The sequence below is a fragment of the Triplophysa rosa genome, linkage group LG18 (genome assembly GCF_024868665.1).
Source record: "Triplophysa rosa linkage group LG18, Trosa_1v2, whole genome shotgun sequence".
Classification (NCBI taxonomy): domain Eukaryota; kingdom Metazoa; phylum Chordata; class Actinopteri; order Cypriniformes; family Nemacheilidae; genus Triplophysa; species Triplophysa rosa.
Genome location: NC_079907.1, coordinates 14805332 through 14822528, shown reverse-complemented (window position 1 = coordinate 14822528; position 17197 = coordinate 14805332). Strand labels below are relative to the sequence as shown.

At 36.8% G+C, this 17197-nt stretch overlaps 1 protein-coding gene across 1 annotated transcript; it reads left to right on the top strand.

Annotated features, from left to right (window-relative positions):
• Positions 1-881: 881 nt before the first annotated feature.
• On the top strand, positions 882-3978 carry ppp1r3cb (protein phosphatase 1, regulatory subunit 3Cb). The gene is made up of 2 exons (XM_057358535.1): positions 882-1122; positions 1713-3978. Exons 1-2 carry the CDS (start codon positions 1109-1111, stop codon positions 2647-2649), a joined length of 951 nt encoding a protein of 316 aa, XP_057214518.1. The 5' UTR covers positions 882-1108; the 3' UTR covers positions 2650-3978.
• Positions 3979-17197: the final 13219 nt, after the last annotated feature.

Sequence of the window (17197 nt, the reverse complement as noted above, 5' to 3'; positions counted from 1 at the left end):
ATTGAACACCCATGAAATGATCATTAACTTACTGAACAGGATAATCTGAAACAAATTTAATGGTAGATACATTTACAGTTTACCATGACCATCACTTTTACATCAGAACTGTTAGATTGCAATTGCATTTAGCTGTACTTTGTAAAATGCTGCAATGGTTAACTGACTAATGTAGGTCACATTACTCAACAGGCTATTGACATTGCAACATACAATTGATAGTATACTAAAACAGCTGTAGGGTATGACAGCATCATTAATGTTTAATCTCCAAAATATACTGTTAAGTGTATGAATCCATATACAAATATCCTTATATTATTTCTGTGCACAATCATATTTTTTTGCCTTTTTTATTGAATATTATATTTAGAATCAATAGGGTAATATTTTACCTTGTGTAAATGTTTATATGCTAGAAAGTGTTTGCTGACTCCCTACAAAAAATATAGGCCTATTTTATGTCTGCATTTATGAATATTGACATAATGACCCATTATGCCACAGTTTTTATAAAGATGTATTTCTTATGACATCAGTAAGCATAAAAATAACCTAGAAAAACAATCTTGTCATATTTAAAAGTAGATTGTAAGAATTGCCATTCAAAAACTCCTATAATGAGACATAAGTCTGCGTCGTTATAACGGAAATGACTGCTTGAAACACTTTAAACATATCGCAGCTCCTGCAGGGTCAACACAGGCCTTCTATCTAAATTTGGGTGACGCGCTCATCCGCCCCGCCTCCCTCTGAGCTACTGCTGGCTGATCCGACTCGCACGCGCTCACCGAATGATCCTGTCCTGTGCACTGATTGGTCGAGGGTCTCTTGTTCCTGCCCTCCCATTGGCCGTCACGACGCGTTACCGTGAACCAATGCGCTCAAGGCTCGATGTACCGGCTGAATGCGCTTGACTTTAGCAGAGCAGCTGGACTGCGAGGGGGGCGTTCCGCACGGATCGACTGCTCTTCAACGGGCTTCTCCTTTATGATGTTTGAAACGCTTTTTAAATGAAGTTTAAAAGCACGTAGGAAAACCTGCACTTGTTCCAACTATACCAGAGCAAATTGTATCTGTCGTTTTGGAAAAATACAACGTTTTCCCAATGAATTGCACCAGGTAAGATTACTTAGTGCGTCACATTCGAGAGAGAGAGGGGATTTATCACTACTCTGTACCCGTGTAGAAAGAAGTGTAATGCCTTTTTAATATGAGTGTATATTGAAATTTTCTAAGTTATTTTATGTAGGCTTGTTTTAAATATGTGGAAATGTACGTGTTTGAAAGTGGTTGCTTGATAAACTTCTATTGCAGAGAATGGAAATCCACATTTCTTATTATTTGTTTAAAGATTAGAGTTTAAAATAAAAGTAATTTTTAATATTATATGTCAAGATCGCAAGATGCTATATAGTTGTGTGTTTTTTAAAAGATTTTATTGTTATTGTTGTCTTAAGAAATGTTGTATATAGCATTTTTGCCTGGTGCTGTTTTATGCCAGTTCTTAATGCGACATCAAATTTAGTAATGTCTTAAATATATACGTTTTTCATAAAAGATTAAGTTAATGATATAATAATTTGCATCGTAAATCAGTAACTATGTCACTCACTAACTAACTGCAGTCTTTTTAATGTGCTGTCACCCTTTTCTCTTCGCTTCTGTCTAATTGGTCATAACAGTGTTGTTCATTGTTCTCTGTATTACAGGGTTCTCCATATCCTGAACCCAAGGCCAATGCCAGGTCCAATTATGCCTGTGGATGTGGCCATGAGAATCTGTCTGGCACACTCGCCGCCTCTTCACAGTTTCCTCAGCTCATATGAGGACTACAAGTCCAGGATCCTGGTCAACCAGTACAAACCTCTGAGATCCTGCATCAGCTCCAGGACAGAGGTGGACACCGCCAACTTAGAATGGAAGAGTCCCAAAACCAAAGCTAAGAAGAAAGTGGTTTTTGCCGATTCGAAAGGCATGTCATTAACGGCGGTCCATGTGTTCAAGGAATTTGAGGAAGACGTATTAGACCTGCAGTTTGAGTTATCAGATCTAGAGAATGCCATTGTTGGCATGAAGGTCGAGAAAGATAAGAGTTTTGCTTTGGACTTCCCTCAGCCCGCCGCAGACTATTTGGACTTCAGAAATCGTCTAAAGAAGAACCTGGTGTGTTTAGAAAACTGTATAATTCAAGAGCGTTTGCTCACCGGCACAGTGAAAGTTTCCAATGTAAGTTTTGAGAAGGCCGTCAATGCGCGAATAACATTTGATTCGTGGAAAAGTTACACTGACAATCCTTGCACTTTTATGAATAACGTTTATGGTTGTGAAGACGTAGACACTTTCTCATTTTCAATTGACCTGCCAAGTTTTGTGCACCAGGATGAGCAGGTAGAGTTCTGCATATCCTACAGAACTCATGAAATGACACACTGGGACAATAATGATGGGAAGAATTACAAGTTGGTACGTGCTGAGAATGAGCCCGGTCAGTCCAACCGTGTCGTGCAGAAGACGACAGATTTGAAGAATCAAGCTAAACGGCCAGAAATGGAGTTTGATCAGTTTGGAAGCCCGAGGACATCCAGTGGCTTCTTCCCCGAGTGGCAGAGCCTGGGCCATATCGGGAACAACACCCCCTACTGGTAAAAGTTCAAGGCCCCGATGAACTGATGTCATTTTGGTTAAAGCACATGAAAGTGGAGCACCTGATTCTTTTCAGAGCTGATCTGATTTGTAGTCAGCTGCACATTTAAAAAAGTCAGACAAGTAAAAATGAAATGATGTCATCAAAACAAAGGGCCTTTTTAGACACTTTTTGTCTAATAGAATTTTTGGTGTATGCTTTTGGAGATACACACTTAGATGTAGGACTCCAAAATAATGCAACATTTTAGACTATGTTAACACTAAATGATGGCAATTATTGAAATAAAAAAATAATTTTATTTTGTAGCACTTTATACTGTTTTCTAGATTGCGGTAAACCAGTTTTCGTAACATAGATGCCCTCCTATGTGATTTTATGTTATTGTCAGTTTAACTGTAATATAGTGGCATCCTTTTTAAAATATTTACAAACATCCTTGTTTAAGTGAACAACTAGCTCTTGCTCCTCTTTATATTCTTTACTGTACTATTTTGATATCTTGAAGGATAATCATTTTGATGGAAAGCATCAGTCTTACTTCTGAAGTCACTGAATTTTAGGAAACCTGCTTGAGAAATGTGACCGGATATTAATAATTTAAGTCATCCTTAAGAATTAGAGGAACCAGCACTGCATTTATTTTTTCACAGATTATAAAATGTAATCTGGTATGATATGAGATTGCTTCATATTGAAGTTTGTGTATCTCATTTCATACTACCACTTCATTGATCACTTTCTTGCAAATGCAGTAAGCATGATGCACCATAAGGAAGTTTGTGAGAGATAATAATGCCCGTTTAGTGCTAAATTCCTACACCTGAACTTCCATATTTTCATACGTCTGTTCTGCTTTTTAAAAGCTGCGCTCTCAGTGTCTTTTCCTACAACATTTTGCTGCTATGGGTTTGTGAGTGCCTGTGTTTTCTGCTTCGTGGTTTATGATGTGTGTGGAAATTTTCAGTGTGTTTGGACGATAAACAATGAGGGACTTTGGATATAACTTTGGAATTAATGGTAGGTGAGGAAATGTGGCAGAGAAATATAATATAAAACAAGACTGTTTGTCGCCTGTTTTCATGCTTTTTGTGCTGCAATAGAAAAGCAGTTTGAGGTTGACAGTTGAAAGTGATTGTGAACTGTGATGAACTACTTCGCTAGCTGCTGTAATTGTTAAGAGGGATAATGTAGGTTGAATGTAAAAATGGTTTTGCACAACCATGGTGTACACCTAAATATTTTTTTCTACTGCAAAGAGAGCTGTTTGTTCAGAAGAATGTTGTTCTGTACTCGTTCGTGTGTTCCTTTTAGAAATAAAACCTAATGTTTCTAAAAGAGCGTGATGGTGCATTTTTTTACAGCTAATTCATGTTTAAAGGGATATTTAACCAGCAAATAAAAATGTTTTACTCACCCTCAAGGCATCCTGATTCCTGACTGAATATGACTTTCTTTTTGAAGAATAATGCAGTCGAAGTTATAATACCACAAATAATTTTACTTCCAAGCGGTAGAATGGGAGTGAATGAGTGTCGACTTTTTGAAGCTCCAAAAGTTCGTCACCGGAACTTACTTGCCTGCGTCATTTGCTGGAAAAACAAGCCGCTGGTTCACGCGCAGCAGAGGGATAACGGAAGCTAGACATCAAATTTAATAGCACTGTCAATATGAATATTTTTCTTAAACGCATCAATTCGCTTCAGAAGACCTTTGTTAAGACCACGGAGCCGTGTCGAGCAGTTCTTTGATCGATGAATGCACTTTTTGGAGCTTCAAAAAGTCAATGCCAATTCACTCCCATTCTACCGCTTGGAAGTAAAATGATATGTGGTATTATAACTCCGACTGAATTATTCTTCAAGAAGAAAGTCAAATTCAGTCAGGATGCCTTGAGGGTGAGTAAAACATGGGGAAATTTTGATTTGCCGGTGAAATATCCCTTTAATGCTGAATCATGTGCTTAAACCTGATATGATTTCTCTCATGCGTTTTCCTCATATATGCATTTGGCAGACCCTTTCATCCGCATTCAAGATATACATTTTGTAAATATGTGCATTCCCATGGAATAAAACCTATGACCTCGGTGACGGAAAAATAGGAAATATGAATACTGTTGTATTCATCATCAGCATCATCTTATTTCATCTCATCAAAATTTAGAATTGGCCATGTCGACAATTTACCTCCATTAGCGAAAGAGAATGTAAACTGAATATACAGTACATGGCCCATTACCAAGGGTAATTTCGATGCCAATGTGTAGAGGTTTCCTGAAACCTTTCATCATCCAAAACTGTGCGTCTACTACACTGTAAAAAACAACTTGCAAGATTTACTTTTTTTGTTATTTGTGCAAGTTCTTTTTAAGTACATTTGGTGTGAAAAAAACTTTACAAATTTTTTTAGTAAAATGTACTTTAACAAACTGTGTGCAAAACTTCCTATAATTGTAAATCCTATAATTGTTTTTCACAGTGTACTATATAACAGGTGTATTTTCAATCCTTTATACACAAACAGGTCTTTTAGCAATCCATGCACATGATTACACCATTAGCAAACAATGCAAGTCATAAACAGCATCCAGAATCTGGTGTCTGATGTACCAGGATGCATGTTTATTCTTGATGTCAAAAAAGTTCAACTTTAGAACCAGTTCTTAAGCAGATAACCACAAAATGATAGAAGTAAATTTGTTACAAAAAGTTACTGGATTGAACCAAACTGGAAACAAGAGGCAAACCATTATTCCACAATCATGGTATTGTTTTCAGTGTAATGAACGCTGGATGCAATTTTTATGAGAGTAAACTGTGGCATAAACTAAAAAGAAGTTCAGAAATTCTCCAAAGGCCCTTGAGTCAAGAATTGGCAAAATGTGATGCATTACAACCTCCTTCCATTGAAGAACAGCACCAAGCCAGACTTCTGCTATTAAACCAAACCAGTTACAGTTCCAAAATTACACACAAAATGTTCAAACAAGATAAAACATTGCATGTAATGGTTAAATGCCAGCTGGGCAGTGCTTTAATTGCATCAATATCTAGCAATATCTAGAGCAGTGGTTCTCAAACTGGGGGCCGTGGCCCCCTGGGGGGCCCCAAGATGGATCCAGGGGGGCCACAGATTTTGTGGCATTTTATGAAATATAGAAATTTATCATAGATTTTATGCAATCAAACATCAGAAAAATGACACCACCAACCAAACGAATTGAGGTTCCATCATTGTATAACTGAATGTTTTTGGTTTAATTAAAATTCTAAGTTTAAGATTATACGTCTTTATATGGGGGGCCGCAAAGCGATGCACTTAACACAAAGGGGGCCTTACAATGAAAAAGTTTGAGAACCACTGATCTAGAGGAATGCAGACCTAACGAGTTTGAGTCTTTAGATCAGAATAAGCCACCTATCTCAGACGGTCATAGACGGTCACAGCGTTTAACCTCAAAGCGCTTAAGGGGTATTATCTTCTAAGTCTGTTGTGATTGTGAGCGACTAGAGATCTACTCGCTAAATAAACATTACTGAGGTGATCGCATACCATATGTAGTGAAAAGTTCAAATAGTACACTATGTATGTACAGTATATGTAATTAATATATAATATTGCACACTTTGCATTATAAGAATATTTTACATGAGATTAACAACAAAAGTCAGATGATTTGCCTTGCAATTGCTTTAAAAGTGTTCTTGTATATGGAAGAGTTTTTTAGCATCTTTCATTGTAAATGCAGAACACTCATCCAAATATCTCAGAACAGTGCGAATTGGCGCCTAGAACCTAACAAACTAAAATCTCGACCTCTCCCACAATCTTTCTTGCCGTACATCTGTAGCAGGTCTGAACTCTAAACACAGAACGCTTTCAGAAGTTGAGATGTTCAAATATGGAAGCATTGAGCCTCTCTGATTAAACGCGACAAACTGGCAGACAAGCAGCTGATTAAAATTCCAGCTTTTATCAAGCTTTTATGAAATGGTCTACCATAATAAATTAAAGTACAAGTTAATTGCTGCAAAGAGAGGATGCCATAAAACACAGATACGTTTCATGAAATAGCTTCATTTTCAGATCAATGGCAATGCACAAGTCTATAGCTATTTGGTAACCTCTTGGGTCAATAAATGGACAATGTGCAAATTTAACTCTTCCAAAAAAAAGAAGAAGTAATGTTTGTATATTAGTGATCTAGAATATTCTGGCATGGGAAGCGTTGCATTATATATAGTATAAATAATATGTGTATACACTCATACACAAAACAACATCTCACACAAATTGATAGTTGGGTGGGGGGGGGCTCTAAATCAAATGTTTTTTTTCCCATCAGTGATCTAGAGTGAGCTTCTCATCAATCTAAAGCAGCATATGACCTTTGGAAAGCACTCAAGAATTTCCACTCCCCTGCAAAACTTTATGGGTCAAGCCCAGGCTGGAGGACTGAACCTAATATTACTCAGCACTTCAAATTCCCATACGTATATCATTCACTGATGGGTCTGGATGAGTGTTTGCGCATGAAGAACTGTAGATCAGTGCTATTTTTAACTTCTGAATTCAGTCCTCTTCTGTTTCACATGTTGGCAAGTGCGCTAAATGTCAAGCATAGTTTATGATGTACATAGATTAAAATCAAAGAATGAAGGGCCCGACAGTGCCACCATCACAACCAGAAAGGCCTGTTAACACCCTATAAAGATCATACAGAGGCTTAGAAGTGATGCAAAGAGTGTCTTGGGTCTAAGTAATATTACATCTGTTATCTGATAATAAACGGATAATTTGTTTTTGCAAGCTAAGATTAAAAATTAACTTGTTTAGAACAATATAATTGTATCATATGGTATCTTTACCTGTCTATAAGCTTTGATCTGTAATACTGTCTCAGACAAGAGATTAGTCAGATCATCAGAAAACTGAGATAAGATTTCACAGACATAAACCATTTGAGATGTGTGACGTCTCCACTTATCCTGGTTTTTACAGTCTGATAATATCTGCATGATGCCCCTAAGCAGAGTGTGTGCTTAATTTAAAAAAGATGAACCAACTTCAAGATGTAACTCTATAAACAACACAAATTATCCTTTGTCAGACTTTTTAGAAAACAAGAGATTTGCATGCCAGATAAAGATATGAAGCAAAGGAGTTTTAGAATAATCAATATTTATTTCACATTGTTATTGGGTCATTTATGTCAAACCTCATGACATAAAGTCACCCAACAGCAATGTATTTTTTTTAATTTTGGAATGTATTCAATTTTGAACTGATCCTACAATGCAAGTAAAACATTATTGTGTTGTTGAATTTGAACTTGTTTTCTTTGCAGTATTTAAGATCTTCAAATATATATATTTTTTTTCTTTCCACCTGTTTGTCCCGTTTCAATTTTCTGTACATAAAACTAATATTTTTATTTGGAATTTGGGAGAAAAGTTGTAACAGAATGTTCACAGAAAGAAAAACAATCATCTTTAACACGCACCTAAACAAATAATACATGATGTTTTGGACACAGCTATGGAGTTAGTTGTACTTTTCATACACTGGCATGGTGTATGCTATCAAACCTACATTCATGAAAGTGTGTGTAAGTTTAGTTAGCATGAATATTAAGCTGCTGATTTCACAGTGAGCAAGTCGTTTCTTCACCTTACACACAAAGTTGGTCTATACATGCATTGGTCTGTCCTGAATAATGACAGGGTATTATTAGATCATGATTTTTAACAATGAAAGGTTATTGTGGAGTGAAACCGAAGGATTACACTTTGAGTTATATAATACAGTGTCAGCCTCATTTTGTCAAGCTTTTTCGAGTCTTGTGGCAGGATCATGACAGTCCCACATTTTTTTTATCCCACATTTTATCCCCTATTTAATGCCCTTGTGTTTTCTGTCTTCTGCTGTTCATTTTACCTGATACCCTGTTCATGTTCTTGGAAGTCAAGTTGAGTCTAGTCAAGTGTTTAGTTGTAATCTAGTCTAGTCAGTGTTTTGGTTTTGCGAAGTTTACTTTGTTTGTGCCTATGGTTTTGCCCCCTCGTGGGTTTTGTTTTGCGTTTGTTTATATTAAAAGTATTTTTGTTAACCTTATCTGTCTGCACTTGGGTTCTGTCCACACAAACCGTGACAATACAGCACATAGGTCAAATCACATCTGTGCAATACAGCCACTTTTGCTTGTCATATTGCTCCAGTGTTTTTATTTTCATGTATCTTTTCATATTGTACAATATCAATATTTATTACATTCTCATAGTGTTATTTCTTTTTATTCTTAAAATGTTTTGAAATAAAAGTCATCTTTTGGGAACGCCTTTGATTACGGCCCGCAATGTATTGCATAATTAAACAGAATTTACAGCGTTACCAATTGTAACAATAATGTGTCACGAACGTGTGGCTGAAGAACCCAGATGCAGGCAGGCAGTGAAGGGGTTGACAAACAAGACTTTATTTAACACGAAAACAAGAAACAAAACACTGTCGAGGGGTAAACGGAAAGGTAACAAAATAATAAACGAACAACAGGACCTAGGCTAACTAAACACTAAACTAGACAATACTTGACAAAGGCTAAACTAAACATTTACTAAGACAGGGGATTTACACGGCAAACAGGAACACAGGACACAGCGAACATGGAGCACATGACCGTAATGCAGACATCAATACAGGTAAGCACAACAAACGTAATCCAAGAGACAAGACAAAGAAACATGAGGGCATTTATAGGTAAGACAAACGAGGGATAATTACACAGGGCAGGTGAGGAACATTAGACACGAGAGGGAAGCAATACATGAAACGAGAGGGGCGGGGCCAATGACGAGACACGAGAAAACACATGAGATGTCAAAACAAACAACTCATGGCTTTCTCACATAAAACCTAAGGGCTCTGTCCCGATCCTGCCACACGACTAGAAATTCATAAACCAGAAGTAGGACCATGACTATAATGTACCTCTACAGTACATATCTGTAGGTAAGGGGAACAATATGGAAAGTTTGGGGAATAAAGAATATTTAAAGAAAATATTTATACTGTAAGTATGTTAAAACTATGGGATAACTATGTTGATATAATGTGGTATGAATGACCTCATGAATGCTATACAACAATCTAACACAGTAAAATTGCCAGTGTTAAAAAAGGTCAAATTAACACACTGGCGATTTTGCTGTGTAGCGTGCACTACACTTTTTGTAATCACAATGTACCCATAAATAAGCTACTTTGGGGTTCTTATTTTATTACTATAGCAAACATGAAATAAGGGGAAATGATGTGTTCAGTTTTTGCGCAAGCAAAACAGCACAAATGAAGCACGCAGACTTTCTGTCAAAATTTTGACTTTTTAGTTTTAACTTTAGAATTCATTTTTATTTGATCATTTTAAGGTTTGTTGGTCACAAATAATTTATTTCAATTATGAGTTATTTTGATGAGTTTTAATGTGTAAAATGTGCAAAATCAATGTTGATCTTTTTTGACTATAATCAAGTATTTCAAGAGCGGTTTGATTTGGATGTTTTATATGGCATGCAGTTCCCCCATAAATATTATTTTTTAATTTTCCTTACTCTTACCACTTTATTCCCCAAACTTTACATATTGTTCCCCTTCATCTACAGATATGTTGTAGAGGTACATGATTGTTACAATTAGTTATGCTGTAAATCCTGTTAAATGCGGTACATTGTGGGCCATAATCTAAAGAGTTACCCATCTTTTTCATCAGTGGGCTTAAAGAAAAACACATTCCATTGTAAACAAGTACCACTAATTTACTTTGACCTTGATTATAAATCAAACGCCTGTCTTAGTCTTTGTGTAAACAGAGATGCTCCAGTTTACAGAATAACCTATTCTAAACCAACTGCTTTAGATCAACATAACTGCTGCTGTATTTCTGTAAATACAGATGTATTCCATATGGACTGCTTTTTTGCACGTATTCATTTTGCATCAAGTAAATCTGCACATGAGAGATCAGACACTCTGCTGTATAGGAAGAGATTAAATATGACACATGACTGTGGGCAGGACCTGTTAAAGTAAAACACAAGCAGGGATTATCATAGCCAGTGTTTATCTCTGTAGCATGAAGGCTATTGTTGGACACTCAAGACACAGAACAATTCAAAGCTGCTCACGTTCTTCACGTAAAGGGTTGACATCGCAGTTGAAGCAAAGTGTTTAATTTTTGCTCATCTGAGTTATTGAAAACCATTTAAAAACATACAGATGGTGCCTTTTGTCCTAATACACTTTCTGACTTTATATATGGTTACGATTCTATTAAAATTGTTGCTAATGTGGTACCAGTATTTGTAGTTAAGACCCCCTCAGGTTGGTTTTACTGCTAATACATGGCCTACCAAACTATAGTTGTACAATCCTAGAGAAACTCTCTAAAACGTCACCTATCAGCAATATCTGCTCATGGAAATGCCCAGAGAAACCTTTATGAACCCTTATGCTCTAGGCCAGTGCTTCTCAAACTTTTCAGATCAAGTACCACCTTTAATAAAACTAGTCGTTCCAAGTATCACCTAATGACCGCCATAGAAACTCACATGAATAAACACTCAAATTAATAGTAGAGCTGTGAATCTTTATCTTAACACCTCGTCCTCTGATTCTAATGTATTATTAATAATAAAAACCCTTTTTTATTTACCTGCTGTTTTCAAACTAAAGAAGATGTTTTTTTCATGTTTTTCAAGTTTTTCCAAGTTCACACTACGTGATTTTAAGCACGATTTGCAAGTCGTTGAGCTCACCGACAGATCGGGCTGTGATCGGGGGAAAAATAGCGTGCAATCAGCGCTCGCCAATCATTATGTGTGAACTAGTAAATGACTCATCAAAGAGGCTCCCTGATGCGTCGCTGATGCCTCGCAGATGCCTGACAAATATCTAGCATGATAAATATCTGGAGCTGTGATGTCAAGTGACGCGACGAGCCACAGCCCAATGACAGCAAGCAATGGGTTTAGGTCACCGGAACTGCCCCCGTATGCTGATCCATTCTTTCATCCATATCCTGTTTTTTTTCCTTTTTCTAAGTTTTTCCGAGCAGATCATCAAGCAAACAGCTTGAAGCGCAAATTTCTTTCCAACGTCCATTTTCACATAAACAATTCCCATGTCGCATGTTTTTCGTGTCATTTTCCGTTCCACTTCTCGCGATTTTTCACGACAAAACATGGTTTGGGGACTGGATTGAGTCGCTGGGTGACAGAGTTGTTCACAGCTCATGTAGTGTGTCACCTCCTGTTGCAGATCATTTACGTAGTGTCACGAAGTGTGAACACATTAACAACTTGAAGACTCCAGACTTCACAGAGAGCAAGTCATGTAGTCTGAACAGCTCAGCGATCGGCCGACGTTTAAAGTTGTGTTATGTGAACTTGGCTTTAGTCAGCAGTAATAGTGGACACAAAAAAACTTTTCTGTAGTGCACAGTAAACAGGGCTCTGTAAATTACTTTTATGGGGGATTTCAGTTCAGTTTGAGAACCACTGCTCTAGGCAGTTTTTACTCTTCCTACTTGGAACCATACCAATACGATTTAATGTAATATTATTTTTCCCGTCCAATAGAGGATGCATGCAATGAGTTCATAACACTCACAGCATGGCATTGATGAAAAACAGATTGTTTCTTCACAGGCACAAATGAAAGATTGTGAAAATGGCGAGCTACAGTAATCTTTCGGAGATGGGACGGAAATTGAAAAATTCAGCGTTCAAAGTCTTGAGCCTGAATTGTCTTTTTAGTGGCACGCTCCATAGATGCTTCACAAATCCTAACTTTAGGGCTGCTAAATCTTTCTCCATCACCCTGGTATTCACACACAAGGTAAACCACAACGAAAAGCACTTAACCTGACAGGTTTTTTCCACACTTGTCCCAAACTGATCAAAAATGTGCTTTAATATTTGACAACTGAAAGCTTTCTCAAAAAATACTACAGAAAGGATCCTCAGTGATGTCATTCAAGGACACTGTGACCAAGCTGGTAAAGCAAGTACGGAAGCTAAAGAACGTGACCAACACAAAATCAGTGGGGTAAATGTCTTCGGACTGCACGCTTTACGAGGTGAACTGGGCTATAGGCAAAAGCAGCTGATCTCTCTTCACATACCTCCTGCATTTAGCACTGGTAGACGGGATCATATGATAATGTCAATCTATATGTGACCACAACTGACAGGTACTGTGTTTTGACACCTGAATGATCTGATTGATATTTGCTTGTGTATTCTGAGGTCGAGCACTGGTTTCCAGGGCACAACAATCTCCAGTCACGTTGGCCATGTACCTGACCTTTGTCTAAGGTATAAACAATGGAGTAATGTTACATTGGAAGAATAATGCTTGTATTGTATTATTTTAAAATATTCCTCACACACATTGAGATTCAGGTAATATTCCGGCAGCTGGTACGCCAGGAAAAAGGAAAATCTTTTTTTTTGTAAAGTAAAATTACACGTGTTTACATTTCTTCACAAGCACAAACAACAGATTGTTAAAATGACGAGCCACAGTAATCTTTCCGAAATGGGACGGAAATTGAAAATGAAGAATAATGCTTGTATTGTGTGATTTGTAAGTATTCCTCACACACAATAGTATTCTGGCAATATTCCGTCAGCTGGTCCGCTAGGAAAAAGATATATATATATTTTTTAAAATAATGTTGTTATTAATGTTTTTACATCTTTACAAGCACAAACAAAAGATTGTGAAAATGGTGAGCCCCATTTATCTTTCAGAGATGGGATGGAAATTGAAAAATTAAAAATGGAAAAAAGTAAATGTCATACTTTAAGGCTGCTAAATATTCCTCACACACATTAATATGCCGGTAATATTCCGGCAGCTGGTGCGCCACGAAAAAGTAAAATAAAATGGCATGTGTTTTCATCATTTTTCACAAGCACAAACAAAAGATTGTGAAAATGGTGAGCCTTACCTGTATCTTTCAGAGAAAGGACATTTTGTTGTGAAATAAAATGACTGGTTATTCATTTTACACCCAACTTGTAAATTTGCAGTCTATTTCTGTAATTTGACTTTTTTAACCTCATTTGAAAAGTTTGCGAAAAATAAAACAGTAAAATTCTGTAAAATTAATTTTTCAATATTTCTCTACAGTGTATATTTTCAGTTATTTTCATGTACTCTTTTCACATGCCTTCTGGAATTAATTGGTTGGTGTTAGGTTTTTTTGAAGCATCTGTGAGAATCAACAGCATCTTGAATTCAGAAAAATCAGCAATCCAATCAAAAATCTATGTTTTGTCCTAATATTTTATTTAAAATTTTAAGTAACAATTCAAGTTTGTTTATTTACATAATTTAAATAAAGTAATTGATCATATATTAAAACATTTGTGGTGTGGGGTTAATATAAATCATTGCTAACCTTTGCACATAACAGAAGGCTTAAACTAATTTTGAAATGTATTTAATTCTGTAATTGCTTACACGATCCATAGCATCACTTTTCAGATGATGTAAATTTAATAAAATAATACACACAGGGACAATTGGTTATTTTTGGAATATTTCATTTATGGTTACGTAACAATAAAAAGTAATTAAAACAATAAAAAGGACCTAAGGTTTTTTTTTGACATTTAGAAATAAAAACACCTTTGGTCAAAAACAAGGTGTGTAATTTGCTAACAAGATAAATAGAGCATAAATCACACACTACCCACACTCCACCCAATAAACAGAGCTGTCACGTCCTGGCATGTCTTCAGAAAAGTGTGTAAATTCTGCTTTAGTAGAATCATTATGGGAAATTGTAAAAATAATTGTCTCTGCGTAATAAACTAGGAGAAAGTATAAAAAATGTGTTGTATAGAGAATGCATAGATTATAGAGCATGGATGGATGGATGGATGGATGGATGGATGGATGGATGGATGGATGAATGAATGAATGAATGAATGAATGAATGAATGATTGAACACTATAGTATAATAAATATACTTTAGATTTTGTGAAGCCTCTGCGGAGCATGGTTCAAAAAGATTTCTCAATTTCCATAATCACCATTTCTTATTATGAAAACCGAAACAGGATGGACAGCCACTCTCAATGTTAACAGGGAGTCACAAACTAAGTCTATTTTAAGAAAGGGTTTTGAGAGACACAGAACCAGCCCAGTGCCCGAAGCTAATAGAGCCAGAATCTGCTGCTTCACTAAACTTCAGGGCCTGACTGAGTCTGACTGCAACACAACAGCTCAAACGAGCTGATGAATGAGGCCTGACAATACCATCAACACACATTGCTCTTACTAAACTGAGAACTCAAATTGATGCATGTCTATTTATTTTTACACTTTTCTTTATCATAGCATGAGAACTATATTGCAGTCATTGCTTTCTTAACCATGAGGATGCAAGATAACAAAATAATTCTGGTCCAGCATATACACTAACATTACACACTCAAAGGAACAGCTCTCCCCAAATGAATTTTGTTTTTCAAAAATAAATAAAGCTTTAAATCTTATTTGTTCTTGCATATCTTGTGGCGAAACACGCATATGACAGCTACTCACGAGACATATGAGAACCAATGAGATTTGAAGTTATTTATGTGCCATCATATTTAAATTTAGAATTTAGATCTGGATTATATTTCAGTTTTGTTAAATAAAATGAAAATAAACAGTTTCCCCTCAGAAACCTACGGTTTCACTTTAGAAGATATTAACTCACTGGTGTCATTTGGATTACATCAAACATTAATGCATTTAAAATCTTAAAAATGCCTTTAAAAACTGCTTGCCTTTTAAAATATCCTGCTCGGTTTGATTTGACCTACATGCCAAGTATAACATTAATATGATCTAGCAGGAAATGTGTTCAAATTCCCCACCTTGCCACAGGCAAATGACAAAGGTGTTTTGTGAAGGGCATTGCTCTGAAGGAATGCAATTCACAAATCATGCATGAATATCTATTGAAATGCATCTGGGTAATTCCAGCATTATGCATGTGACAATTGCAGTCAAAACTTGAAGTTTAAATTCCCAGAAAATTAATTTGTTACCAATATATTGAACCATCTGTTTATATTTTTCTACAGCCCTAACAATAGAGTGAAGACATCAGAAAAAAATCAGTATATGCACGAGTTTTCTGTTTTAAAAAAGGAAAAAATAATGCGTTATGGACGTGACAAAAAAAGACACACGTTTTTGGGAGACAGGAAGCTTTGTTGAAATTCTGTGAATTAAAATGCGCAAACCAAAAGCAATAACACGCAACAAATGGAGAAGGCATGGCTCTTTATATAACATGAAATATTGATTTTGTTTTAATAAATGTGTTTGCATTTATAAGGAAAAAACAATGTTACGCCCGTGACATATGTCCGTTACGGCCGTGACAGCTCTGAAACCGGCACTTACCCGACTATGGAAAATCGAGCCCACCGGGTTGTCATGAACAAATGCTTTACAACCACAATCAGAGACTTCAAGTGGATATCGGATATTGTCCTCCGAGATATCAGTATTCGGCTGCAAAATTCATCAACTTCATACAAAACAGCCACACTGCAAATTATGGTTATATGGTTTCACATATTATTAATGTGTAACCAGCGTCTGCGTTCAAGGAGACCGTGACGGAGTGGCGGTGTTTGCGCGGATAATCTCGCGTTCATTGTACTTTCAAAGATCTGCTATAGAGGCGCGCGAATATGCTCGCCTTTTTAAAGATGCGCATGCGGCGCGTTTAGAGCGCGAATATGCTCGCTTTCTGTGTAGGCCCTACTTTTAAATATGCGCATGCGGCGCGTTTAGAGCGCGAATATGCTCGCTTTCTGTGTACTTTTAAAGATGCGCATGCGGCGCGTTTAGAGCGCGAATATGCTCGCTTTCTGTGTAGGCCCTACTTTTAAATATGCGCATGCGGCGCGTTTAGAGCGCGAATGTGCTCGCTTTCTGTGTAGGCCCTACTTTTAAATATGCGCATGCGGCGCGTTTAGAGCGCGAATATGCTCGCTTTCTGTGTACTTTTAAAGATGCGCATGAGGCGCGTTTAGAGCGCGAATATGCTCGCTTTCTGTGTACTTTTAAAGATGCGCATATGGCGCGTTTAGAGCGCGGATATCGCGTTCTGTGACTGAGCAGGTCTTCCCACAGGCAAATGAGTCTGAGACGCGAGATCGTCTCTCAGGACACGGGCAAGAAAGCGAGGGAACGCTATTCGATATGCTGCAAGCACAACAACAGTGTGGCGATCTGTATATCCCTATGATATCGACGTTCTCATAATTTGTTATTAATTAATAGTGTTAGTAAAGTAAAATAATTTGTACAAATATTATGATATTTAAAACAGATCACAACATGTCATCTGCGTCTGTGATACATGATTCAATATTACGTGCTTAAAACTGTCACGCCCGTAACGAATTATTATGGTTGTTCAGAGCAAATAAGTGAGATGAATTGTTGTTTAAAATCATCAACATACATATTTG